Here is a 26440-nt window from a genome sequence, read left to right on the forward strand (position 1 = left end):
AGCAACGTTGACATCTACAGTATATTCAACTGCATCCACTACATAATCTCAAACTTTATTTGTTGGTAACTCTCCAAAAAGGCTACCATTAACACATTTCTTAATGAAAAGGAAACATGCATCACAATAATACTTCAGTGTAACCTGTACCTATGTGGAGTGCAAATATGTCTTGCCATTACACTACCCAACAGCCCTACGTCTGCTAACACTACAGAATGCATAATTCCTACGGGCACTGCACTAGTTTTGTATAGCCTAATCTTTATTTTCAAATACTCAATATTCTTTATTTCTATTTTGATGGGAATAGGCAGGTGAAACAATGACATTCTCATGATGTGCTATACACAGAAACATCGTTTGGATTTCTTCTACAATAGGCCGAACGACACCCCTGGATAAGGTGTCGAGGGGTTTGAAGCGTACGTCATGCGTGACTGTATGAGCTATGAAACTAGCGATTTAAAAAAAGTTTCAATGAAGAACATTGCAAATATCACACCCTGTTTTGAGAAGTGGGTATACGCAATGCTGACTGAAAAATAAGTGGGTATACTGCGTATACCTGCGTATACCCTGGACTACACCACTGCTATCACTCACAGACAAACTGAACCCTGATTTAGTCTGATATCACTCTCAGTCACAGACACACTCGGAATCCTGATTTAGTCTGATATCACTCTCACTCACAAAGACTCTGAATCCTGATTTAGTCTGATATCACTCTCAGTAACAGACACACTCTGAACCCTGATTTAGTCTGATATGACTCTCACTCACAGACACACGGAACCCTGATTTAGTCTGATGTGGTTTTCAGAGGTGACAGGAGTGTCCCCCTCCGAGGGCAGTGTCCTTGGTGGAACACTGATGACCATTCACGGACGTCACTTTGATGAAACCGATAAGCCAGCAACTGTTTTGGTTGGAGGTAAACTTACTTCACAGAGATAGACATAGATACACAGATATATAGATAAATATCTATATATACATCGATAGATAGATAGATAGATAGATAGATAGATAGATAGATAGATAGATAGATAGATAGATAGATAGATAGATAGAAAGATAGGAACAACGCAGACAATTAAAGATTCATAGATAGATAATTCAAAGACAAATGTAAAAGATCAGAACTCTGTATGATATTTGAAGATGTGTACAATGAAAATGGAAATCAATGTCAGCTTCAACATATCTACACTGTAAAAAAAAAATCTGTAAAAAAACAGTAAATTACTGGCAGCTACGGCTGCCAAACAAAAACCGCAAAATTAAAGTAAAACATCCTAATTCAAATAAAGTGCAAAAACCCTATATTTACAGATATTTCCATTTAAGGATTTGCAGAGAAAAACTGTTTTTTTTATAGATTTTTCCTCAATTAATACAATCAAACACCATTAATAAAGTTACATCCCTAACAGTTTAGCAGAGAAAAACTGTTATTGTACAGATTCTTCCTAATTTATTACGAGCAAACACCTTTTATTAAGTTAGGGTACTAAAAGTATAGCAGAGAAACACTGTTATTTTACAATGTTTTCCTCGATATTTAAGATTAAAAACCTTCAATAAAGTGGCAGCCCTAACAGTTCAGCAGAGAAAAACTGTTATTTTACAGATTTTTGTATCTATTATTAATATCGAACACTTTCAATAAGGTGACAGTACTACAAGTTTAGCAAAAAATGCTGTTGTTTTACAGATTCTTCCTAATTTATTACGAACAAACACCATTCATTAAGTCAGGCTTCTTTAATTAAGATTAAAAATCTTCAATAAAGTGGCAGCCCTAACAGTTCAGCAGAGAAAAACTGTTATTTTACAGATTTTTTTATTATTAATATCGAACACTTTCAATAAAGTGACAGTACTACAAGTTCAGCAAAAAATACTGTTATTTTACAGATTCTTCCTAATTTATAACGAGCAAACACCATTCATTAAGTCAGGCTTCTTTAATTAAGATTAAACACCTTCAATAAAGTGGCAGCCCTAACAGTTTTGCAGAGAAACACTGGTATTTTACAGATTTTCCCTCATTTATTACAATGAAACACCTTCAATTAAGTGACGGCAATTCACATTTAGCAGAGAAACTGTCATTTTCCAGATTGCTCCTACATTTTTATGATCAAACACATTCAATAAAGTGCTGACACATGCTCAAGATTGTAAAATGATTGTTTTATTTTGGAAGACAATTATTTCAAACATTGACTTGCAGGGTTTGTGATTGAAGAGTTTCAGGTGATGCAGAGTTTATTGATGGAGTACAGACGGGGAACAGGACACAAACAGAGTATACAAATCAACGAAAGGGTTAACAGACAGAGTTCTAACACAAAGATCTAGGAACATGAACTAAAGATCGCACAGAGTCTCACTCTGGCTACTGTGCGCAAGGGCAAAGAACAGAGGTACACGGCTACAGGCCGGACAAGACAGTCACATTACTCCCGGTGCCGTATGCACGGCACTCTGGATAATGCAGTCCTAAAAGTCTGCCGGCACCGAAATGGCTGACTCGGAAGCCAGCAGACAGGGAGCTTGCGGGGCTGGACGCCCACGGACAGAGAGCTTGCTGGGCTGGAAGCCAGCTGACAATGGGGTTGTAGTTGCCGGTGGCCGGAAGGCGGAATCCCAGGGACGTAGAGTTTAGAAGACTTGGGCAAAGGTTTCACCCTTGTAGCGACGAGACCAAACACGGAGTGAGGGGAGTGCAGGTTATATATAGGAGTGAATCAGGTGTGTGTGATCATGTGATTTGGGACCTGAATGCAGGGCAGCTGGGATGGTGAATGATACTGATGACATGCAGCTGAGAGCATGAGTGAGAGTGAAACAGGTGTATGTGCTTGTGTGATTGAAGGGGGCGTGGCCGGAGCGGAGCTCAGCAGGAACATCACAATAGCCTCTACCCACAAAAGTTAAAACATTTGACTTCAGACTCATATTAAACTACATGGAGTGAGTCAGTCCATTGCAAAGTAATTTCCCCCTTGTCTCGTCTTTATTGTTCTGCATTGCTCTGGGCCAGCCAGATCCAAGGTTAGGTCAGGTCAAAAGTATTGGGACACCTGATCATCACACATATATGAGTTTCACGCACATCTCATTCCAAAACTACTCTATAACAGTTGCCTCTCTTATAGGAAGTCTTTCCACAAGATTTTGGAGTGGGTCTGTTGGATTTAGTGCCCATTCAGCATTAGGGAATTTGGACAATGCTCTTGTGTGACTAGACCAGGCTTGCCGATGCCGTTAGAATGGGTCCCAAATATGTATAGTGGTGTTTAGTTCAGGGGTGGCTTGATTTTAACCGAATGAACAAAGTGAGTCTGTGACGGGGCACCTGTGTGACCCACCACTGCAGCCTGTAGGCTGCTGCTTTTGTGGACTGGGTGAAGGTGTTTTGGTGTGTGTGTGTGTTACATGTTTGATGTTCATGTCTTTGTTCAGTTAAAATCAGCACACATTCAATGTCTTGTCTCTGAAATTTTCTGTTTATTTAGTTTAACAATAATCATATTGTCATATTTCATACCGTTTGTCAACCGGTGTTTAGTGTCTAAGTTTGTGTTGTGAAGATGGCGCGATATATGGAGTTTATGTTTAATGAGATTTGGCTGCTTTATTATGTGTCGGCTATGCCGGCACCAAGCCTAATTGCTACCATGTGTAGTCTGTGTTTCCTAGTTGATTGGGAGTTTGATTGTTTAGGTATGGCTGCTGTGAGCCACAGGTGTTGGTGCCTTGCTGATTGACACACCTGAAATCAATGATTGGTATGCGCCAATTCAAGGTGCTTGTCAAGGCTACTTAAACTTACCTTTGTTCTTTGTTCAGGAAAGTTGCCAGTTTAATAGGACGTAAGTCCTTGGAGCTCTCACGATGGGCTAGTTACCTTGGTCCTTTTATTTGCTTTTGTTTTGTTTCGTAGTGAGAGTGATCGTGTTTAATAAGGACTCTCACTGACCAGTTAATGGTCCTTTTTATACATGTGGTCTTATGTGAATTGCTTATTTGTTGGTGGCTTCATGCATTTGTCCTTAGTGAAAACTGTATTTTTTATATTGATTTAGTATTGTCAGTGTTTTAACTGCCTTTGTGCCTTATTTGGGTTAATAAAAATACCCATCTTTCTAACATCTTCAACCTCCTGAGTCCTCTTATGAGTAACATCTTGCTCTAAGCGTGAAGGCTATCCCGACCTTTTACAGAGTCTTATCTTATCAGGATAACCCAATCAGCCAGCAAGATACGGGAACCTGTAACTAATATCATAGGTTGACTGACCTGTCAGTCTGACACAATGCGCGCACCCAAGACTATTTTGTTGCTATCATATGTCCATGGTTGCTATGGTAAACTCTGCTAAGTCTGTGCGTGAAAAACATAAACTAATACTTTCCTTGACTGGTCCACACATGTGTCAATCATGACTGTAGACCAATGAGATGCAAAGATATCCGAGTGCACAACAGAGAAGGTGGGATGTAATCAGTAATTCACGTGCATTTGTTTTGCCGTTTAGCCACGCAAGTTTTGACAGTTCTATAACGTAATGCAGGTGCACAACAAAACACATTTATTCTACATCATCATGGCTTCTAAAAATAAAACAGAGAGCCAGCCCCAAAAAGATTGTTTTTATGGGGTAACAGTAGTATTGGAAGAGCTTCAACGGTTGGATGACGAGAAGATTGAAATAGAGTCTGGTATAATCAAAAAGCAGCAAAAGTCACGGAAGTGTATGGAGGGCTCACCGATTATTTATATTCTAACTTTTGATTGGGATGAGATATCAGTTCCAAATTTGTTCAAGTGATGGCATACCCTTGGGGGCACACAATTATATGACAAAACTGGGCATTTCTATTCATTTTCCTACTTACATCCACAGTAATTTAGATGTAAATGAAAAAAAATAGGGAGCGCCTACATTTTGGGAAGGTTATCGACATCTTTCTAAAATTTCAGATATCATATATGGTACTCATAGCTTGACGGGTACTCTGTAACATCAAATTGAAATGTTCCACCATACTGTGCCTAAAACTCAAAAGTAAGCCTTTACATTTGGGCATGGAATTTTTAGGTCATTTAGGAAAAAACATCAAGGTTCTAACAGGTTAAATGAAAATGGGTTTGCAAAAATGTTTATGCGGAATTAGTGAAGAATTCACTGTAAATTTACATAGAATCATGCTAAATTGTTAGTATGTACATAAACCATAATATAATGAGCTACATATTAAATTACAGATTATCAGTGTAATTTTATTTACATTTGCATGTATTTCAGAAAAATGGAAAATGTATGTATAAATAATACAGTTATTTTCTGTAAAAAAAATTGAAATCCATGTAATTTGTCATTATTGGCATTATCCTTAAAATAGGAGTCGTGTTTTTAATTTATAGTTAACCTCCATTATTATATGTAGTTTTGTATACAATTTCAAAAAACAGAAAACCACTGTAAAAATGTAGAGTTATTAACTGTAAAATTAGGTTGTTTTTTTACAGTGTACTTCTAGATACCTAGAACTGAATGACTAATAGCACTGATTCATGAGGAGGCACTGACTGCTTTTTGTTTTAAATGTGACAGCTGTAAAACCCTCTGTGCTATTGGTATTGAAATTATCTTTGAATATTGCTATTGTTATTGATCATATCTGTGCGTATTGCTTTTGTTATTGATATGGTCTGTACATATTGCTATTGTTATTGATATGATCTGTGCGAATTGAAATTGATATTGATAAAATCTGTGCATATTGCTATTGTTATTGATACGGTCTGTGCATATTGCTATTGTTATTGATATGATCTGTGCGAATTGATATTGATATTGATCAAATCTGTGCATATTGCTATCGAGATGTTGTGCTGCTGGTACTGACAATGTATCCAGGACTGATGAAACGACAGTGTTACTCAGTACATACTAGCCTCTCTTCTGTCATCAGGGCAGGAATGTAAGGTGGTTAGTGTGGCCGATGACATGATAGTATGCAGGACCCCAGAGCACCCACAGACCAACACGACACTCTTTCCAGGTGAGGGATCAGTGTGTGTGTGCATGTGTGTGTATGTATGTGTGCGTGTGTGTGTTTGTGTGTGTGTGTGTGTATATGTGTGTGTGTGTGTGTGTGTGTGTGTGAGTGTGTGTGTGTATATGTTTGTGTGTGTGCATGTATGTGTGTGTGTGTGTGTGTGTGTGTGTGTGTGTGTGTGTGTGTGTGTGTTTGTGCGTGTGTGTGTGTGTGTGTGTGTGCATGTGTGTGTGTGGCCGACATGATTGTATGCAGGACTCCAGAGCACACACAGACCAACACAACCCTCTTTCCAGGTGAGGGTGTGTGTGTTTGTGTGTGTTTGTGTGTGTGTGTGTGTGTGTGTGTGTGTGTGTGTGAGTGTTAGTGAGTGAGCGTGTGTGTCCTCTCTGTGCTTTTCCATTGTCTTGCCGTCTTGTCAAGTGAGCAGTATCAGGTGAAAAGGGTGTCAGTGTGATGATGTCAGCCCTCTTCATCCCTGATGAGGTGTCAGAATCCTGATGTGATGTGTTGATGACATGCTTTTGTCTACTGCCCATAAGCAACACATCAATACACAGTAATCTGCACTTACACATTCAGAAATGTTGGCATCCAGACAACCAGCAATTTTATTGAAATTGAAATTGACCATTTTTATATGTAAATGTATTTATGTGTACAGAATCATACAGAATTATAGGTTCAGAATCAGAATCAGGTTATATTGGCCAAGTCATTTTGCACAAACAAGGAATTTGTCTTGGTAAAGTGGCTCTCAGTGTGCTTTTACGTATTAAACCACCAACCAACAGTTTACGCAATGCTAAATACAGTGGTTTAACAGGCATAATGAAATTATGAAATGATACAAAGCAAACTAAACTAACTAGGTTTTCTTTAAGAATTGTGTCTATTGTAATAGACATTGCATATACAGCAAATGGTAAAAACGCCCTCAAGCCAAATACAAACAACTAAGTGAGGGATTGAAAGCATTTTGTTCAATGTTGGTTTTTTAACAAACTCAACACACACACACACACACATTTTGTTCAATTATGTTGTCTAACAACTCAACACACACACACACACACACACACAGGTGGCCGAGGTTTGAAGGTGGAACTGTGGAATGCGTCTTCTCCAAGTGACCTAGAAGATGTTCTAGACTACACGTCCAGCCGGCCAGATTACTCCGCAGGATGGTTGGACTCCCTCACACACCGCTACCCCGATGAGATTCCAAGCTTTGTCTCCAAGCTCAGCGGCTTCTTCGTCCCCATGGAGACAGACCACTACAGGTTCTTCATCAAAGGAGATGACAAATACCACCTATACTTCAGCCTTACTGGGAACCCTGAAGACAAGGTGTGTGTGTGTTTGTGTGTGTGTTTGTTTGTGTTTGTGTGTGTGTGTGTGTGTGTGTGTGTGTGTGTGTGTGTGTGTGTGTGTGTGTGTGTGTGTGTCTGTCTGTCTGTCTGTCTGTCTGTCTGTCTGTCTGTCTGTCTGTCTTTGTTCATCAAAGGAGATGACAAATACCACCTATACTCCAGCCTTACTGGGAACCCCCAAGAAAAGGTAGCCTACTTCACTGGTTGCCTTCTTGTGAAATACTCATTATTCATATTTCATTTCATTCTCAAGGAGTATTTCACAAGGGACCCAGACATGTTTAGGATGCTACCGCTAATGCCACAGATCCCTCCCAGATTTCTTCATCTTCTGCTCTGACTAGAAGCAAACAGCTTCCTCCTCTGAATTAAGCCAAGTTTCTTCCCAGTAGAAGAAAATAGTTTGCGTAATACTCCCGACAACATAAGATTACCTTCAGGGCTGGATTTTCTAAATGCGTTTTGAACAATGCTCTCCGTAAAGTTGTCTCTGTCTCATGTTCTCAGGAGCTCATTGCATCCAGAAACGGCGTCACCAACAGCTTCTTCTCTTCTGGCTCCCAGGCGTCTTCTGTCATGCATCTGGAGAAGGGGAAGGCGTAAGTGGCTCACTTCTCACCCCTTGCATACAGAGATTTAAAGTCACTTTGTAGAGTATAAAGTCACTATATAGAGTATAAAGTCGCTATATAGAGTATAAAGTCAGTCACTATATAGAGAATAAAGTCACTATATAGAGTATAAAGTATAAAGTCACTATGTAGAGTATGTAAAGGTCCAAAAATGTTTGCAGTGGTTTTGAATGAGGAGAGCTAATGGGTAATAATCACTGTGGAAAAAATGCTGTAAATGTTTAACACAAACACCAACTTAAACTGCTAAATGATTTAGTGTCGGAAACGCATCCACCATTACTAACACCAATGTGGGGACATTGTATTGTCAAAATGTTTCTACAACTAAACCTACATCTTGTCTGTGTGTGTGTGTGTGTGTGTGTGTGTGTGTGTGTGTGTGTGTGTGTGTGTGTGTGTGTGTATGTGTGTGTGTGTGTGCTGCAGCTACTACCTGGATGCCCTCCTCCAGGACCGGGGCGGCCCCGGCTGGGTCCAGGTCGGAGTCTATAAATGGAAGAGCCCCTTCACCCACGAGCAGGCCGAAGAAGCCGTGAACGAGAAACAGATTCTCTACGCTAGATACAGTGTCTTACAGGAGAAGCAGGTTGGTGCACTAAACACAGATATGATGTCATAGAGCAGAAGCAAGTTGGTGCGCTAAACAGATATGATGTCATAGAGCAGAAGCAGATTGGTGCACTAAACCCAGATATGATGTCATAGAGGAGAAGCAGGTTTGTGCACTAAACACAGATATGATGTCATAGAGGAGAAGCAGATTGGTGCACTAAACACAGATATGATGTCATAGAGGAGAAGCAGGTTGGTGCACTAAACCCAGATATGATGTCATAGAGGAGAAGCAGGTTGGTGCACTAAACACAGATATGATGTCATAGAGGAGAAGCAGGTTGGTGCACTAAAGACAGATACGATGTCATAGAGCTCAAGCAGGTTGGTGCACTAAGCACAGATATGATGTCATAGAAGAGAAGCCGATTGGTGCACTAAACACAGATATGATGTCATAGAGGAGAAGCAGATTGGTGCACTTAACAAAGTTATGATGTCATAGAGCAGAAGCAGGTTGGTGCACTAAACACAGATATGATGTCATAGAGGAGAAGCAGATTGGTGCACTTAACACAAAAACGATGTCATAGAGCTCAAGCAGGTTGGTGCACTAAAGACAGATATGATGTCATAGAGCAGAAGTAGGTTGATGCACTAAACCCAGATATGATGTCATAGAGGAGAAGCAGATTGGTGCACTAAACACAGATATGATGTCATAGAGCTCAAGCAGGTTGGTGCACTAAAGACAGATACGATGTCATAGAGCTCAAGCAGGTTGGTGCACTAAGCACAGATATGATGTTATAGAGGAGAAGCAGATTGGTGCACTAAACACAGATATGATGTCATAGAGCAGAAGCAGGTTGGTGCACTAAACACAGATATGATGTCATAGAGGAGAAGCAGATTGGTGCACTAAACACAGATATGATGTCATAGAGAGAAGCAGATTGGTGCACTAAACACAGATATGATGTCATAGAGAGAAGCAGATTGGTGCACTAAACACCGATATGATGTCATAGAGCAGAAGCAGGTTGGTGCACTAAAGACAGGAATATGTGTGTCCAGCATGTGTACATGCTAATGACTGATATATAAAGGCTTTATTCCATGGTTAGAATAGGCTATTTACTTTGGGCATCACAACAGTGTTCATTAATTACTAATAATCATACTGTCTTGAAACTATAGATGTTTTGCAGTATATACTGTTACTACACATGGCTACAGGCTACAGTTTAAAGTTAGTTTGAACCCAGTTTGTTGGGATCTGTTGAGTGCTGTGGGCTCATAAGCAAGCATATAGAGGTCTTATGTATTTTATCATGTACATGTGCTGACTCCTGAAGTACCTTGTGTTGTAGGCCTGATTTAACATGCACGTGTGAGCTCTGGACTATATGCCACCTACTCTTGTGTAGTAGTCCAGGTGTTGACCTACTCTTGTGTTGTCCAGGTGTTGCGTTTCGATGGCTGGGGCTCAGTGAAGACTCCAGTGAAGGAGGTGCAGCAGGTGACTGTGAGCAGTAACTGCTTCTCCTTAGGAACCTGTGCGTTCACCTTCTACACATTGTCTTATGGAGAACACCAGACAGGTAGGCGACCACTGTTAGTGTAAAACTGCTTTACCTGAGTAACAAGAATGTTCCAAAAAGTTACAGTGATTTGAATGGGCCACACCAAGGTCTGATATTTCTATTTATGTTGTTTACATCCTTTAACGTAGCGGTAAGTCATTGTTGAAGTCAGCAAGGAATGGGATGATGCGCAACCCCTAAAATTGTATATGCGTGAAGAACTATTTTTACGGAAATCACGAAAACGGTTACAAAATCATTAAAAAGAGGTATTTTGGGGGAATGTCTTCTATTGTTTTGGCAAGTATCTAACCGTATATTAAGCGGGATAATGTATAGTCCGCCAGCTAGGATCAGAAAATAACTCCCTTCAGGACGAAACTAAACAGGTATATGCAACAAATAACACATGGCTAGTCAATACCCCAACTAGGATTGAGATGCCTCATACCTACATTTCCTATTACTGTGTAGCTATGGAGAACTCAGGACAGGTAAACGACCACTGTTACAGGTTGAATTGACTCATATCTATTATAGTTTAGCAGATTGCAAAGAATAGTTACAACCCCATTGTGAGGGTTGACATGCCCTGTTGGGGCACCATTTTCGCTGACACATTGCTAAATGTTTTAAGGAAGCATCATGCATTTGCAACTTAAATGGGTGTAAGTATAGTTGCAGTATTGTCAACACAGTCAAGTCTAGTCTAAAGGGCTCATTCTAATGTATTATGTGTGTTTGCTGATTGACAGGACCTGTTGCAGTGAGTGCGTCGGCAGATGATGTTGCCACTGCTCTAAATGGCCTGTGGACGATTAAACCTGACTCGGTTACGGTGACCAAACAGGACCTCGGCACAGCAGCACAGTACACAGTGACCTTCAACTCCAGAAGAGGTGGGTCTCCACACTGATCCCATTTACTGACTTCAAGTCTAGATTGTCAGATCAAAGTCAGATCCAAGTTAGTGGCTTCAAGTCTAGTTTGTCAGATCAAAGTCAGATCCAAGTTATTAACTTTGAGTGTAGTTTGTCAGTGTGAAGGCAGATCTACGTAACTGACATTAAGTCAAGATAGTCAGATCAACATTACAGAATTCAAGTGTAGTTTGTCAGTGTGACGGCAAATCTACATTACTGACTTCAAGTCTACTTTGTCAGATCGCTAGCAAATCTACCTGTATGTTAATATCCTAAAGTCTAGTTTATCAGATTGACGGTAGATCTGCATTATTGACTTCAAGTCTAGTTTGTCAGAACAAAGTCAGATCTAAGTTACTGACTTAACGTCTAATTTCTCATATTGAAAAAAGATCTCCATTTTAGACTTCAAGTCTAAATGGCCAGACTGAGGGCAGTGTGTTGCCATAGAAACCTACTCTATCTATTTTTCCTGCAGGTGATTTTGAAAGCCTCGACTCCTGGAGCATGGGGAGTGACCTGAACGTGTCAGTTACCGAGGTAACCAAAGGCGTGGCCAGCCTGGAGACGTTCACTGTGCTCTGGGGGGGAATCCCATCCAGCCCAATCCCATTCAACGCCACAGAGTCTGAGGTCTGTACACACCTCACACGAGAATGTCACAGGCCATCACTGTCACTGTCACACCATCACTGTCATGTTCAGAATGCAGTTTAGAGATAAAATGTACAAAGTGCACACGATATACATACAAAATATTTATGTAATAAATACTAAATCCTAATATGATAATAATAATAATAATAACAACAACAACAATAGTAATAATACCGTATACTTTAATACCAACTAAACTAATAAACTAATACTAAAACTATAATATTAATTACTAAAATACTTACCCCATCCACAAAACTCATCACAGCCATATCCCCAAGCACGTACTGTAACAACATGTGCTAATATTACATTGTGTAGTAGTAACATCACAATTAACTATCAGTTATTATCAAGTATACAGTACTTATTACCTAAATACAAAGGCTTAATTTGTTTTGATGTATGACTAATATACAAGACACATCCACAGATGAAACATGAAAAAGAATCACATACTTTAGTAACAAATATAAAAATAGCTTATGTTGTATATGTTGTTATGTTGTTATGTTGTTGTTGTTGTTATTTTGGAAATTACTTTGACAGCGACAAGCCTTTTAGGAAAAAGGTCAAGGGCACTGCATAGTTGAAGGACATTTTCCCTTTTATTTATGATGACATGTTGTGTGTACTCCACCTCTATTGTGCCCATAGGTGCAGAGTGCCATCGAGGCGATGGTGAGCGCTGAATGTCCTGCAGAGGTGCTGTCAATGGAGACCTCAGCAGTCAAGTACCACAGAGACTACGAGGATGAAGATCATACTGGGGTGAGTCCAAAATATAACCCTGCTGAGATTAAAGACATATTGGATCAGATTTTGTTGACCTATTATAGATAAGTATATTAGGTGTCCATGGCTGTAAATGCATTTACAGAAATTGAGGGTAAAAAAAAATCTGTTGGACACATTATATTAAGTACACTGTAGAGTTAAAATAGTGAGCTTTTATCTTCCAAGTTAGACATCATATGAAATCACAATCCCTACTTAATACTAGCCTGAAGCCAGTGTGGTAATAGGAAGCCCACCTCACCGTGTCATTGTATTATTCTGGCAAAACATATCTCACCTTCATCATGTGGGATAGGTCAACAGACACTCTTAAAGCTCGAGGTCTTCAAACTCACGGCCTGATGTGGGTTTGGTTAACAGACACTCTTAAAGCAAACGCTCTTACCGTCTCACCTTCATCATGTGGGTTAGGTTAACAGACACTCTTAAAGCTCAAGGACTTCAAGCTTGAGGTCTCATGTCTCATCATGTGAGTTAGGTTAACAGACACTCTTAAAGCTCACGGTCTCATGTGGTTTAGGTTAACAGACACTCTTAAAGCTCACGGTCTCATGTGGTTTAGGTTAACAGACACTCTTAAAGCTCACGGTCTCATGTGGATTAGGTTAACAGACACTCTTAAAGCTCACGGTCTCATGTGGATTAGGTTAACAGACACTCTTAAAGCTCACGGTCTCATGTGGTTTAGGTTAACAGACACTCTTAAAGCTCATGGTCTCATTTGGTTTAGGTTAACAGACACTCTTTAAGCTCACGGTCTCATATGTGTTAGGTTAACAGACACTCTTAAAGCGCACAGTCTCATGTGGTTTAGGTTAACAGACACTCTTAAAGCTCACGCTCTCATGTCTGGTTTGTCTCTCTGGTTGTGCAGTTCTCTGGGGACCTGGACAGAAGAGGGACGCGTGTGCAGGACACTGATGCTTTCTGTGGCCGCTGGTCTCTTATGAACCCTGAGATCCTCTTCCTGGAGTCCGACACCAAGGAGTCTGGAGGGACCTATAAAGATGTGAACCTGCAGCAGCATGGCACGGTTAGGACACACTCCGTTATTGCCTCCATTATCTCTCACTCCTGCTTTTCACCATTGTTTTTCACTCCTTCATCTCATTATTGTCTCTCATTCCTTCTTCTCGTCATTGTCTCTCACTCCTGCTTCTCACCATTGTCTCTCACTCCTGCTTCTCACCATTGTCTCTCACTCCTTCATCTCACCATTGTCTCTCACTCCTGCTTCTCACCATTGTCTCTCACTCCTGCTTCTCACCATTGTCTCTCACTCCTTCATCTCACCATTGTCTCTCACTCCTGCTTCACATCGTTGTCTCTCACTCCTTCATCTCACCATTGTCTCTCACTCCTGCTTCTCACCATTGTCTCTCACTCCTTCATCTCACCATTGTCTCTCACTCCTGCTTCTCACCATTGTCTCTCACTCCTGCTTCTTGTCATTGTCTCACACTCCTTCATCTCACCATTGTCTCTCACTCCTGCTTCTCACCATTGTCTCTCACTCCTTCATCTCACCATTGTCTCTCACTCCTGCTTCTCACCATTGTCTCACACTCCTGCTTCTCGTAATTGTCTCTCACTCAGTCAAGCAGTCAGTCAAATGTAGAATTCAAATAAGCAAAGACGAGTCAAAGTTGATTTCCTAAGACAACAGTCGTTAACGAGAGGAAACACTATAAGAATAATTCCAATCTAGTATTCTTCTCCCCCCTGCTCTGTCCCGGGCCTTGGCACTCAAACAGCACTCATTTGAAGGCAAGAAATGTAAAACATAAACACTCTCCCTGTCTTTCCTTAGCTCTGCTTTGCCTACAAAGGAGGCTTGAAGAGAGAGGTGGGAGTGAAGTTCTCGTACAAAAACAGCCAGGGGGCCACGAAGACAGAGACAGCCCAGGTTCCCCTACCAGCTGACCAGGACTCAGGGTATGCTTGCATTCGGACTAGAACTCTGATACAGTACTGATACCAGATGTAATTGATGACCCATTGCTAAATGACCAATCATTGATGTAATTGATGACCCCCATTGCTAAATGACCAGTCATTGATGTAATTGATGACCCATTGCTAAATGACCAATCATTGATGTAATTGATGACCCATTGCTAAATGACCAGTCATTGTTTGTTTTTGACAGCTGGCACTACACATGCGTTGACTTGATGAGCTCCCTGCAGAATGAGTACTTTGGCAGCAACTATTTGATGTCAGAGCTACATCTCTCCAAAGATGCAGAAGGAGAGGATTACTATGTGGATGCTGTACATCTGGGGAGGAGTGCTACAGTGTTCGATAATTGTATGTTCTTCTTCTCCTTCTTCTTCCTCCTCCACTTCGTCTTCCTCTTCCTATTCATGTTCTTCTTCCTCTTTTTTTTTTGCTTGAGTATGTACAGTACACTTTGTCAACTTTCTATATGACCTGAAAACCTGCCATTTGACAGTCAAACTTATACTGTTGCATCAGTGTCTTTTCCTCCCCCCCGTCTTCTTCTTCTTCTTCTTCTTCTTCTTCTTCTTTCCTCATTGTGTTTCATCTGTGCCTTTCAGCCGCCCTCCATAAACGAAGGCCACCTGCTCTGGCGCGGTGGGGCCACATCATCGACAGTGTCAGTGTGGCCAAAACCACAGAGGGGTCAAGAGTCAGCTACGAGATCAGCGCCTCCCCCTTCAACTGTGCCTACAACCTCCCTCTGTTGGAGGTCGGCTTTCTACAGGTTAGAAACACAAGTGCCAAAACCTGTACGTCTCGTGTGACCCCATTAGATAGTCTGTCTGTGGAATAACAGGACATGTGTGTGACCAAATAAGATTGTCTGAATTCAAATGGAAAAAGGAGATTAACCTATAGCCACTTGTTCTTTTTCTTTATGAATGAAAAATAAAGGTTTATTTCGTGAATTTGAGTGTTCAGCTCGACGTTGATTCATTTGGTATAAATCATTGAAATTTGGTGTGCGAGTGTCCTCCTAGAGTACGTCAAAATCACCATTTATCTTCACCGTTTGCTGTTTCTAACTGCATTGCTACTGTGAGCTTGGCCCTCACGAGGCCCTCATTTTTCACCTTTGTATTCCTCTCGGAACATAGGCCATTGATGAATTGTTTCCACCGAGGGTGGAAACAATTAAAAAATGTCTGGGCTTCATAGACACTCTTATGTCTGGATGAGAAGTAATTGACAGTCCATACTCATTCAGCAACACTGTCGACAGAGGCAACGCTCCTTTGAGTGTTAGTCTCTAAATGCCTGTGTCCTTGTTCCCTTTGACACTTCAGGAAATCTCCAGTGATCTGACAGACAGTCAAGACTTTACAGATGGGGGTGCGAATGTGACCGTCATCCGTACACAGATGGCAAGCCCCCCTCTGCAAGGCACTTTTGACATGGAGATTTACGGGCAACGTGTTGAAGGTAATATCCAACTTTTAATTACGTCATTAGAAGTCAACATTTATGCCTGAAAATGTTACAAAAGCATTATATCTTTAAGTATTACACTTTATCAGTAAAGCCTATTCCCTAAATTGACTGGAAAGAGGAGTAGGCATCCTAGCCTACGGCTTAGCATATCTCTGCCACTCAATGAGGGGTTAATTACATGAGGTCACTTGAGTGGTCAATTACATGAGGTCATCTGTGGGGTTAATTACATGAGGTCACCTGTGTGGTTTATAACATGAGGACACCTGTGAGGTTAATTACATGAGGTCACTCGCGTGGTTAATTACATGAGGTCACCTGTGTGTTTAATTACACAAAGTCACTCGCGTGGTTAATTACACGAGGTCACTCGCGTGGTTAATTGCATGAGGTCACCTGTGTGGTTAATTACATGAGGTCACCTGTGTGGTTAATTACATGAGGTCACCTGTGTGGTTAATTACAAGAGGTCACCTGTGTGGTTAATTACAAGAGGTCACCTGTGAGGTTAATTACATGAGGTCACCTGTGTGGTTAATTACATGAGGTCACCTGTGTGGTTAATTACAAGAGGTCACCTGTGAGGTTAATTACATGAGGTCACTCGCGTGGTTAATTGCATGAGGTCACCTGTGTGATTAATTACAAGAGGTCACCTGTGGGGTTAATTACATGAGGTCACTAGCGTGGTTAATTACATGAGGTCACCTGTGTGGTTAATTACAAGAGGTCACCTGTGTGGTTTATAACAAAAGGTTACCTGTGTGGTTAATTACATGAGGTCATCTGTGTGGTTAATTACACGAGGTCACTCGCGTGGTTAATTACATGAGGTCACCTGTGGGGTTAATAACATGAGGTCACCTGTGTGGTTAACCACATGAGGTCACCTGTGGGGTTATTTACACGACGTCACTCGCGTGGTTAATTACATGAGGTCACTCGCGTGGTTAATTACATGAGGTCACCTGTGAGGTTAACTACAAGAGGTCACCTGTGAGGTTATTTACATGAGGTCACTCACAGTCTCTCATGTGTGCACCCCTCAGGTCTGGCAGTGGACATATCAGCAGATGATCTTAAGTACGCGCTGCAGGGCATCCCAGAGATGGGCTTGCTGGCGGTCAAGAGGTTAGGCGACTGCAAAGGTCTCACATGGGTGATCACCTGGCTGGGTAACCCTGGACGTCAGCCTCTTCTTCAGGTGAGTCTGTGACCTTCAGTATGAGTCGATGTACAGAAATATGTATTTTCAGGGCGATTTAGAGATGAATTACTCTGATAGTGCTTCGGTCAATTCTCAAAGTGGTTCACAGATATGATGGGGATAATAAATATAGGAGTAGATCATAGTCATATCATAGAGGAGCCAAGTAGTCATTGTTCATATGGTTCCTCATATCAAATGGGGTTGAAATGGGGTTCAATCCTCATGGGTTTAAAAAGAGTTCTGCTCCATAGCCTTCCTTTACATCAAACATCATTATTAAAATGCTGAGGGCACAGGGAGCTGATGGGAGAGGTTTGAATCAGGAACTTGCTTCCAAATCTGTTCCTGGTGTCCCTGTAATGAACGGCTGGGGGCTATCAGGGTGCTCAGGGGCCTAAGAACAGAGAGGAAAAGAGAGCAGATCTCTACCACAGTGCTTAGGGGCCTAAGAACAGAGAGGAAAAGAGAGCAGATATCTCGGGCTTGGCCACTGAGATTAGAGTGTATGCTGACTTAGTTTGTGTTTGTGTTTGTGTTGGTGTTGGTGTTGGTGTTGGTGTTGGTGTTGGTGTTGGTGTTGGTGTTGGTGTTGGTGTTGGCGTTGGCGTTTGTGTTGGCGTTGGCGTTGGCGTTGGCGTTGGCGTTCGTGTTTGGTGTTGGTGTTTGCGTTTGCGTTGGTGTTGGTGTTGGCGTTGGCGTTGGCGTTTGCGTTGGCGTTGGCGTTGGCGTTGGCGTTGGCGTTGGCGTTGGTGTTGGTGTTTGACTTATGTGTTATGTTGTGGCCACCTTCAGGTGAACGGTTCAGGTGTGATTGGAGTTGATCCACGGGTGTATGTCCACGTCAGAGACGAGGGAGGCCTGTTCATGCAAAGCATCCGGGGAGATTTGTTACGTGTCCCAGAATCCAAACCACAGGTAAACACACTTATTGACTTTTAGACGTCAATATAGAGGATTAGGGTTTGTGCTTTATGAAGAGGAGAGAGCCTGCCTGCCACTCCTCTTTAGCATGTCAAGGTCAGGCTTGAGATGCATGACTGTGTGTGTGTGTGTGTGTGTGTGTGTGTGTGTTTGTGTGTGTGTGTGTGTGTGTGTGTGTGTGTATGTGTGTGTTTCACTAGCTGTGTTTTTTTTTTCATTCTCTCCCAGGTGGAGGTGCTGATCAACGGCATCCCATCAAAGTGTTCAGGAAACTGTGGCTTTGAGTGGAGTGAAGACAAAACCCCACTGGTGACTGGCATTTCCCCCTCACAAGGTAAAAACTACAGCTCCCATTGTCCTCCCCTGCCACCGATGTCCTCACAATATATAATGGGTAGCCTGGGTTTATGGGTAAATTTAATTCATAAGTCATACATTTCACTTTTTTGTTTATATGAATTTTATAAAACATGTTATAAATGCTATATGTAAGGGATATTGTATAGTTCTGCTGTCATTATCATAAAATAAATGACAACAGTCATTCATTTCTCACAGTGGTCAATATGTAAGAAGTAATATCAGACCTACGAACGTTGAGGTGGCCCATTCAAATCATCAGAACTTTTTGAAACATTCTGAGGGGGCTTATATCTGAGGGGCCATATATCTTTGAGTGTGAATATATTTGATTTGATTTTCATTAAGCATATTGTGGCTTGTTTTGTTCTTCCAGGATCAAACAGTCTTGGGACAGTTCTGACCGTCAGTGGGTCTGGTTTTGATGGCCACAACGCTACTGTTTGGATAGGACACTCAGAATGCTTCGTAATCCAAGTCACCGGTAAGCCGGACAAATGAAACACACGTATGTGAATGGAAATAATAATGAACAAAAGAAACTGTTGCTTAACAGTCAGATGTGATCATGAGAGGGGTTTACATTCCAGAGGATCCAGCGAGTTGTGAAAATGAAACGATTTGAAAGTAAATTGTGTGTGTGTCTCTTAGAAACAGAGACGATGTTGTGAGGCTGTCTCCACCTATCAATGGTGTCTCATAGATGACTCGTAGCGTGGGTCCCTGGTTTAGTGTTTAGTGTGTTATGTTGTCTGACATGTTGATGAATTAGCCCATGTGTCCCTCCTCAGACACTCAGGTGACCTTCAGTGTGGGTCCCTGGTTTAGTGTTCAGTGTGTAATGTTGTCTGTCATGTTGTGACGAATGTTGAAGAATTAGCCCATGTGTCCATCCTCAGACACCCAGGTGACCTGCAGTGTGGGTCCTGCTGCTGCTGGCACTTACCCTGTCATCCTGAGTGTCCCCAGCCTGGGCTACGCACGTTACCAAGGAAACCTGACTTTCAACTTCACCAGCCAGCTCACCGTCTCCTCTGTGTCTCCGACCTCAGGCAGCGTCACAGGTACAGCCATCTCACATTCTCACAACAGCACATCCAGTTTGTCAGAGTGGGATGGGACTCACTGCATTAAAGACATGGGGATGGGACTCACTGCATTAAAGACATGGGGATGGGACTCACTGCATTAAAGACATGGGGATGGGACTCACTGCATTAAAGACATGGGGATGGGACTCACTGCATTAAGGGGATGGGACTCACTGCATTAAAGACATGGGGATGGGACTCACTGCATTAAAGACATGGGGATGGGACTCACTGCATTAAAGACATGGGGATGGGACTCACTGCATTAAGGGGATGGGACTCACTGCATTAAAGACATGGGGATGGGACTCACTGCATTAAAGACATGGGGATGGGACTCACTGCATTAAAGACCTGGGGATGGGACTCACTGCATTAAAGACATGGGGATGGGACTCACAGCATTAAATGCATGTGGATGGGACTCACTGCCTTACAGACCTGGGGATGGGACTCACTGCATTAAAGACATGGGGATGAGACTCACTGCATTAAAGACCTGGGGATGGGACTCACTGCATTAAGGGGATGGGACTCACTGCATTAAAGACATGGGGATGGGACTCATTGCATTAAAGACATGGGGATGGGACTCACAGCATTAAAGACATGGGGATGGGACTCACTGCATTAAAGACCTGGGGATGGGACTCACTGCATTAAAGACATGGGGATGGGACTCACAGCATTAAATGCATGTGGATGGGACTCACTGCCTTAAAGACCTGGGGATGGGACTCACTGCATTAAAGACATGGGGATGGGACTCACTGCATTAAAGACATGGGGATGGGACTCACAGCATTAAATGCATGTGGATGGGACTGCATTAAGGGCATGTGACTCAGAGCATTAAAGGCATGGGGAGAAGTAAGGTCTGACTTACCAAAACCATAAAACATTTTAGTCCAATGTAGACATAGTCATTATCATGTAAGTAGGCATTGCAATGACAAGTTACAAAACCCCAAACCATAATCTAAACCTGTTCTGACATGGAACATGCTGTTGCTATTTGAGAAATGTTTTACATTGCAAACACGTAAATAGATAACCATCTAGAATGCAGTGAATATGTCTTACAATGTCACATTCCATTCCATCATGTCATTCCATTCCATCGGTGTTGCAGGTGGCACAGTCCTAACCGTGATGGGCTACGGCTTCAGCCCGGACACAGAAGTAATGATCGGATCAGAGATGTGTGAGGTGCTGGCGGTGGACCTCAGCATGCTCCAGTGCAGAACTCCTGCAGTAAGAGGCTCATTTACTCAGCCAGTGAAGCGCATACTCAGAGTGTAGCCTGGTTCTAGTGAAGCGCATACTCAGTGTGTAGCATGGTTCCACTGAGGCGCATACTCAGTGTGTAGCATGGTTCCACTGAGGCGCATACTCAGTGTGTAGCATGGTTCCACTGAGGCGCATACTCAGTGTGTAGCATGGTTCTGTCTACCTCCCCACAGTTTCCCAGCTCTTCACTTACTCAGCGTATAGCGCAGCTTTGTCCATCCATTTCATCCAGCTCTACACTGAACACGTGGTGCATAGACATGCTGCATAGTGTGTATCTGGTTCTTCCTGCCTGCATAGTGTGTGTCTGGTTCTCCAAGGCATACATAGTGTGTGAAAACCTAAATGAAGCTAAGTGCGTAGCTCTATGACAATGACTGTTTTCATCGAGGAACATTTAAAACTAGTGTGCAGGTATTCTCAGCTCTCTGTGACTGTGAAAACTTTATTATAAATATTGAGAGAGATTTGTCACAAGGTCAAAGGTTATTTTTGGTTTAAGTGATTTGTTCCAAACCTCAGGTAAACTACTAGTTTTAGATGAGTAAGTTGTCTTACATACCCTTACAGAGACGTTCATTCAAAACTATTTAAGTAATGGTGTTTTAAAACCTGTACCTGTGGTGTTGCTGTGATGTGAATAGGGGTCGGTGGGATCCCAGCCTATCACCGTGAGGATGGGGGAGATGAGTGAAGAGGCAGGACAGAGTTTCACCTACAGCGACGGCTTGACTGCCACCATCACCAGCATCAGCCCACAAACAACCACCGTCAGCGGTGAGAAAAACTCCATCTTCTCCTTCTGCTCCTCCTCTACCTCAATCTTCCCCTTCCTCCTCTCCCTCAATCTTCCTAATTCTTCCTCTTCTCGGTCTGCTCCTCCTCTTCCTCAATCTTCCTCTTCCTCCTCTTCCTCCTACTCCTAATTCTTCCTCTTCTACTCCTGCTCCTCCTCTTCCTCAATCTTCCTCTTCTACTCCAGCTCCTCCTCTTCCTCAGTCTTCCTCTTCTCCTCCTGCTCATCCTCTTCCTCATTCTTCCTCTTCTCCTCCTGCTCCTCCTCTTCCTCATTCTCCCTGTTATAGCCCTTCGACGAGTACGATCACAAATAGGTGGTAAGAATGTCGCCAACTGAGTGTTCCATTTGATGATGTAATAATGAACTCAAGTTCCTGTTTGAAATGGCAGTCGATGTCAATTCTAGATCTGCACAGTAGAACTCTGGAGTGATTTGCAAAAACAACTCACTCCTTAAATAGCTAGCTAGACTGTCCACTTCCCTTTCTCCCTCAGCTTACTGCTTTTGAAATTTAACCTCCACCATCATTTCAGTAGGAAGATGGTCATTATTACAGAATGATTAGGTAACACTTTATAATAACTACACACAATTCATCGTTTATTAAGCATTTGTTAACTATTAGGTAATGGTTTGTTCAGCATTAGTTATTTATTGTTCATACATAATGTATCATTAGTAAAGCATTTCTTCACACAGTTATAAATGGTTTGTTCATAGTCAATGAGCCTTCTAAAAAACTATTAAATAATGGTTTGTTCATAATTAGTTATTTATTGTTCATACATAACGTATCATTAGTAAAGCATTTCTTCACACAGTTATAAATGGTTTGTTCATAGTAAATAAGCCTTTAAATAATGGTTTGTTCACCATTAGTTATTTATTGTTCATACATAATGTATCATTAGTAAATCATTTGTACACACACTCATTAATGGCTTGTTCATAGTAACATTACGCTTAGTAATTTTACAATTATTATCTAGGTACTTAGGAATGTATAAGGCCGGTTAAAACCTGGAAGTTGATGATTAACAGACTATCTACACCTACATCTGTTCATGCCTTAAATAAAATGTTATGATTTAGAAATAGGCCTCAACTAATAGCTGGGGCGTTAATACATATGTTACAAATACTTACCAATTAGGTTATCCATGATTAATTCAAGAGTTACTGCTGGTTAGTAAAGTATATTATGTGAGCCCATCTAAAGTGAGCACTTTCTATGCTTTACAAAGCATTTAAAAATAAGTTGCAAACATCACCTGGACACAAACATGTATTATTCTATTTGGACATGCCTCCAGAAATATGCCTACGGATAGTTAGTGCTACTGCATCTTTAACAAGCAGTTAACAACACTTCAATTCATGATTAAATCATAAGTTACTACTGATGCGTTGACTACATGGTGTGAGCCCATCTAAAGTGAGGACTTGCTATGCTTTGCAAAGCATTTATAAATGGTTGCAAACAGAACCTGGACACAAACATGTATTATTCTATTTGGACATGCCTTCAGAAATATGCCTACGGATAGTTAGTGTTACTGCATCTTTAACAAGCACTTAACAACACTTCAATTCATGATTAACTCATGCGTTACTACTGATTAGTTGACTACATGGTGTGAGCCCATCTAAAGTGAGGACTTGCTATGCTTTACAAGGCATTTATTAATGAGTGGCAAAAGCTAGCAGATACCAAAGAGACACTAGTAAAAGTAGTATTATTTTAAGAAAAGGGAAAGAAATGCCAAAGTGATGAAAACGTACAAATATTTATTTAAAACTAAATATGCACACAAGTTGAAAATCATCACTTAAAATAATGAAACTGTTGAGTTCAAGTAATGCTTATATTTAGACATAAAAGCTTTACGCAGACATCAATAAAACAAAGAAATTATGAGATTCGGACTGGAAAGGCTTTTCGTATATCCTTGAACAACCGTCCAAGTGGCCGATCATCAGGGTGACCGGAGCCAAAAAGTCAATCATTTTATCCGGATCATGGCACCATAGTAACAAGTCCTGCGTTGCGTTCTGTTTGAGTCTGTTTGCTGGGCAAGAAATGGCCACGCACTGAAGTTCTGATGCCTTGTTCCAGCAAAGTGGAGCTCCTTACACTGAACACATTAACATACAATGTAAAAATGACTAAACTGTGTGAGTAAGGAACTGTATAGGTTCTGATGCAGATATGGTGGTGTCACCCTGGTGTGTCTGTAAGAACACCTCTGGAGTCGGAATGCAGTCTTTAGGGGGTTTATGTAGCTATTGTAGGCAGCACAGCAATACACAGGACTCAGGCATATTCAGTGAACTCAATGATCTTTGCATTTGTGTTTGTGGTCTATCAAAAGGAAATAAAGTACAAATTATACATTAGTATGCATAAATAACGTTAACATAAAGGCTTAATATATACATATCTCAGACACACAGCAAATAGTGGTGATAACTATGTCATTATACTGTCATCTAAAAATCGGTTTTATTAACCTACAATTACAACTTTAATGCTATTACCGTGCAACCTTACGGCAGGAATAGAAAACTCACTTATGTTACAAATAATAATACAAGAAAGCTTATACATATTACACAGGTCTAACATACTCACTAACATTAATAACAGTTCAACTAAACTTCGTTTAGAGTAGCCAGGCATACAGCTAACATCTCCATATATTAACTAACACTAACATATTAGCTGCTTACTAAACTAATGTCTTTACAGTACAGAATTATCGCATACATTTATATAACAGGAAAAAACAGACCTACGGTTCGCCAGTGACGCACAAACATGTCTAAAAGGAATATGAAACTTTAATCAGTTAAGGGCTCTGACCTTTCTAACATACGAGACAGTCTGTAACATGAAGTCCTCAAACACAATGGATATTAGCCTGTTAGCAGAGGGAAAACGTATGCTAGACCTCATGGCATATGACAAACAAGATACATGCTGCATTAAATATCACATCGTATGTAGCACATGTTGCAGTTCACAATCTATGAGTATATTCACCGCTGTGTCATCATTATACCATATCTTTGTGGGTTTATCACTTATAAATACGTTTAGTATAGCATACGTACCTCTTTTCAGATCAGCAGCAATTTCAAACTGAAGTCTTAAAGGAGATGCCAGCTTAACCACGTTTCTTAAAAGGGCAATGCAATTTCACGTACTTAATCTTGTTATTTAAACACGCTGAGCTTGTATTGCCCCTTTAAACAACGTGGTTAAACTGGCATCTCCTTTAAGACTTCAGTTTGAACTTGCTGCTGATCTGAAAAGAGGTACGTATGCTATACTAAACGTATTTATAAGTGATAAACCCACAAAGATATGGTATAATGATGACACAGCGGTGAATATACTCATAGATTGTGAACTGCAACATGTGCTACATACGATGTGATATTTAATGCAGCATGTATCTTGTTTGTCATATGCCATGAGGTCTAGCATACGTTTTCCCTCTGCTAACAGGCTAATATCCATTGTGTTTGAGGACTTCATGTTACAGACTGTCTCGTATGTTAGAAAGGTCAGCGCCCTTAACTGACTGAAGTTTCACATTCCTTTCAGACATGTTTGTGCGTCACTGGCGAACCGTAGGTCTTTTTTTTTTTTCCTGTTATATAAATGTATGCGATAATTCTGTATTGTAAAGACGTTAGTTTAGTAAGAAGCTAATGTTAGTGTTAGTTAATATGTGGAGATGTTAGCTGTATGCCTGGCTACTCTAAACGAAGTTTAGTTGAACTGTTATTAATGTTAGTGAGTATGTTAGACCTGTGTAATACGTATAAGCTTTCTTTTATTATTATTTGTAACATAAGTGAGTTTTCTATTCCTGCCGTAAGATTGCACGTTAATGGCATTATAGTTGTAATTGTAGGTTAATAAAACCGATTTAAATGACCAGTAGATGGCAGTATAATGACATAGTTATCACCACTATTTGCTGTGTGTCATATTAAGCCTTTATGTTAACGTTATTTATGCACACTAATGTATAATTTGTACTTTATTTCCTTTTGATAGACCACAAACACAAATGCAAAGATCATTGAGTTCACTGAATATGCCTGAGTCCTGTGTATTGCTGTGCTGCCTACAATAGCTGCATAAACCCCCTAAAGACTGCATTCCGACTCCAGAGGTGTTCTTACAGACACACCAGGGTGACACCAACATATATGCATCAGAACCTATACAGTTCCTTACTCACACAGTTTAGTCATTTTTACATTGTATGTTAATGTGTTCAGTGTAAGGAGCTCCACTTTGCTGGAACAAGGCATCAGAACTTCAGTGCGTGGCCATTTCTTGCCCAGCAAACAGACTCACACAGAACGCAACGCAGGACTTGTTACAATGGTGCCATGATCCGGATAAAATGATTGACTTTTTGGCTCCGGTCACCCTGATGATCGGCCACTTGGACGGTTGTTCAAGGATATACGAAAAGCCTTTCCAGTCCGAATCTCATAATTTCTTTCCAAAAGTTTTATTGATGTCTGCGTAAAGCTTTTATGTCTAAATATAAGCATTACTTGAACTCAACAGTTTCATTATTTTAAGTGATGATTTTCAACTTGTGTGCATATTTAGTTTTAAATAAATATTTGTACGTTTTCATCACTTTGGCATTTCTTTCCCTTTTCTTAAAATAATACTACTTTTACTAGTGTCTCTTTGGTAT

At 41.0% G+C, this 26440-nt stretch overlaps 1 protein-coding gene across 1 annotated transcript in view; it reads left to right on the forward strand.

Annotated features, from left to right (window-relative positions):
- Positions 1-26440, forward strand: part of pkhd1l1.1 (PKHD1 like 1, tandem duplicate 1) — a gene marked incomplete at both ends in the record, with an annotated part of 71269 nt that overhangs the window by 5129 nt on the left and 39700 nt on the right. The window contains 20 exons of the mRNA XM_080858741.1: positions 827-937; positions 7219-7430; positions 7961-8052; positions 8515-8674; positions 10106-10244; positions 10982-11125; positions 11628-11782; positions 12464-12577; positions 13479-13637; positions 14415-14539; positions 14754-14914; positions 15166-15332; positions 15895-16030; positions 17089-17243; positions 18042-18164; positions 18399-18504; positions 18907-19014; positions 19430-19594; positions 20754-20875; positions 21556-21688. Coding sequence (XP_080714867.1) covers positions 827-937; positions 7219-7430; positions 7961-8052; positions 8515-8674; positions 10106-10244; positions 10982-11125; positions 11628-11782; positions 12464-12577; positions 13479-13637; positions 14415-14539; positions 14754-14914; positions 15166-15332; positions 15895-16030; positions 17089-17243; positions 18042-18164; positions 18399-18504; positions 18907-19014; positions 19430-19594; positions 20754-20875; positions 21556-21688 — 2787 coding nt within the window. The remainder of the gene's footprint in view (positions 1-826; positions 938-7218; positions 7431-7960; positions 8053-8514; positions 8675-10105; positions 10245-10981; positions 11126-11627; positions 11783-12463; positions 12578-13478; positions 13638-14414; positions 14540-14753; positions 14915-15165; positions 15333-15894; positions 16031-17088; positions 17244-18041; positions 18165-18398; positions 18505-18906; positions 19015-19429; positions 19595-20753; positions 20876-21555; positions 21689-26440) is intronic.

The sequence above is a fragment of the Sprattus sprattus genome (assembly GCF_963457725.1).
Source record: "Sprattus sprattus genome assembly, chromosome: 20".
Classification (NCBI taxonomy): Eukaryota; Metazoa; Chordata; class Actinopteri; order Clupeiformes; family Clupeidae; genus Sprattus; species Sprattus sprattus.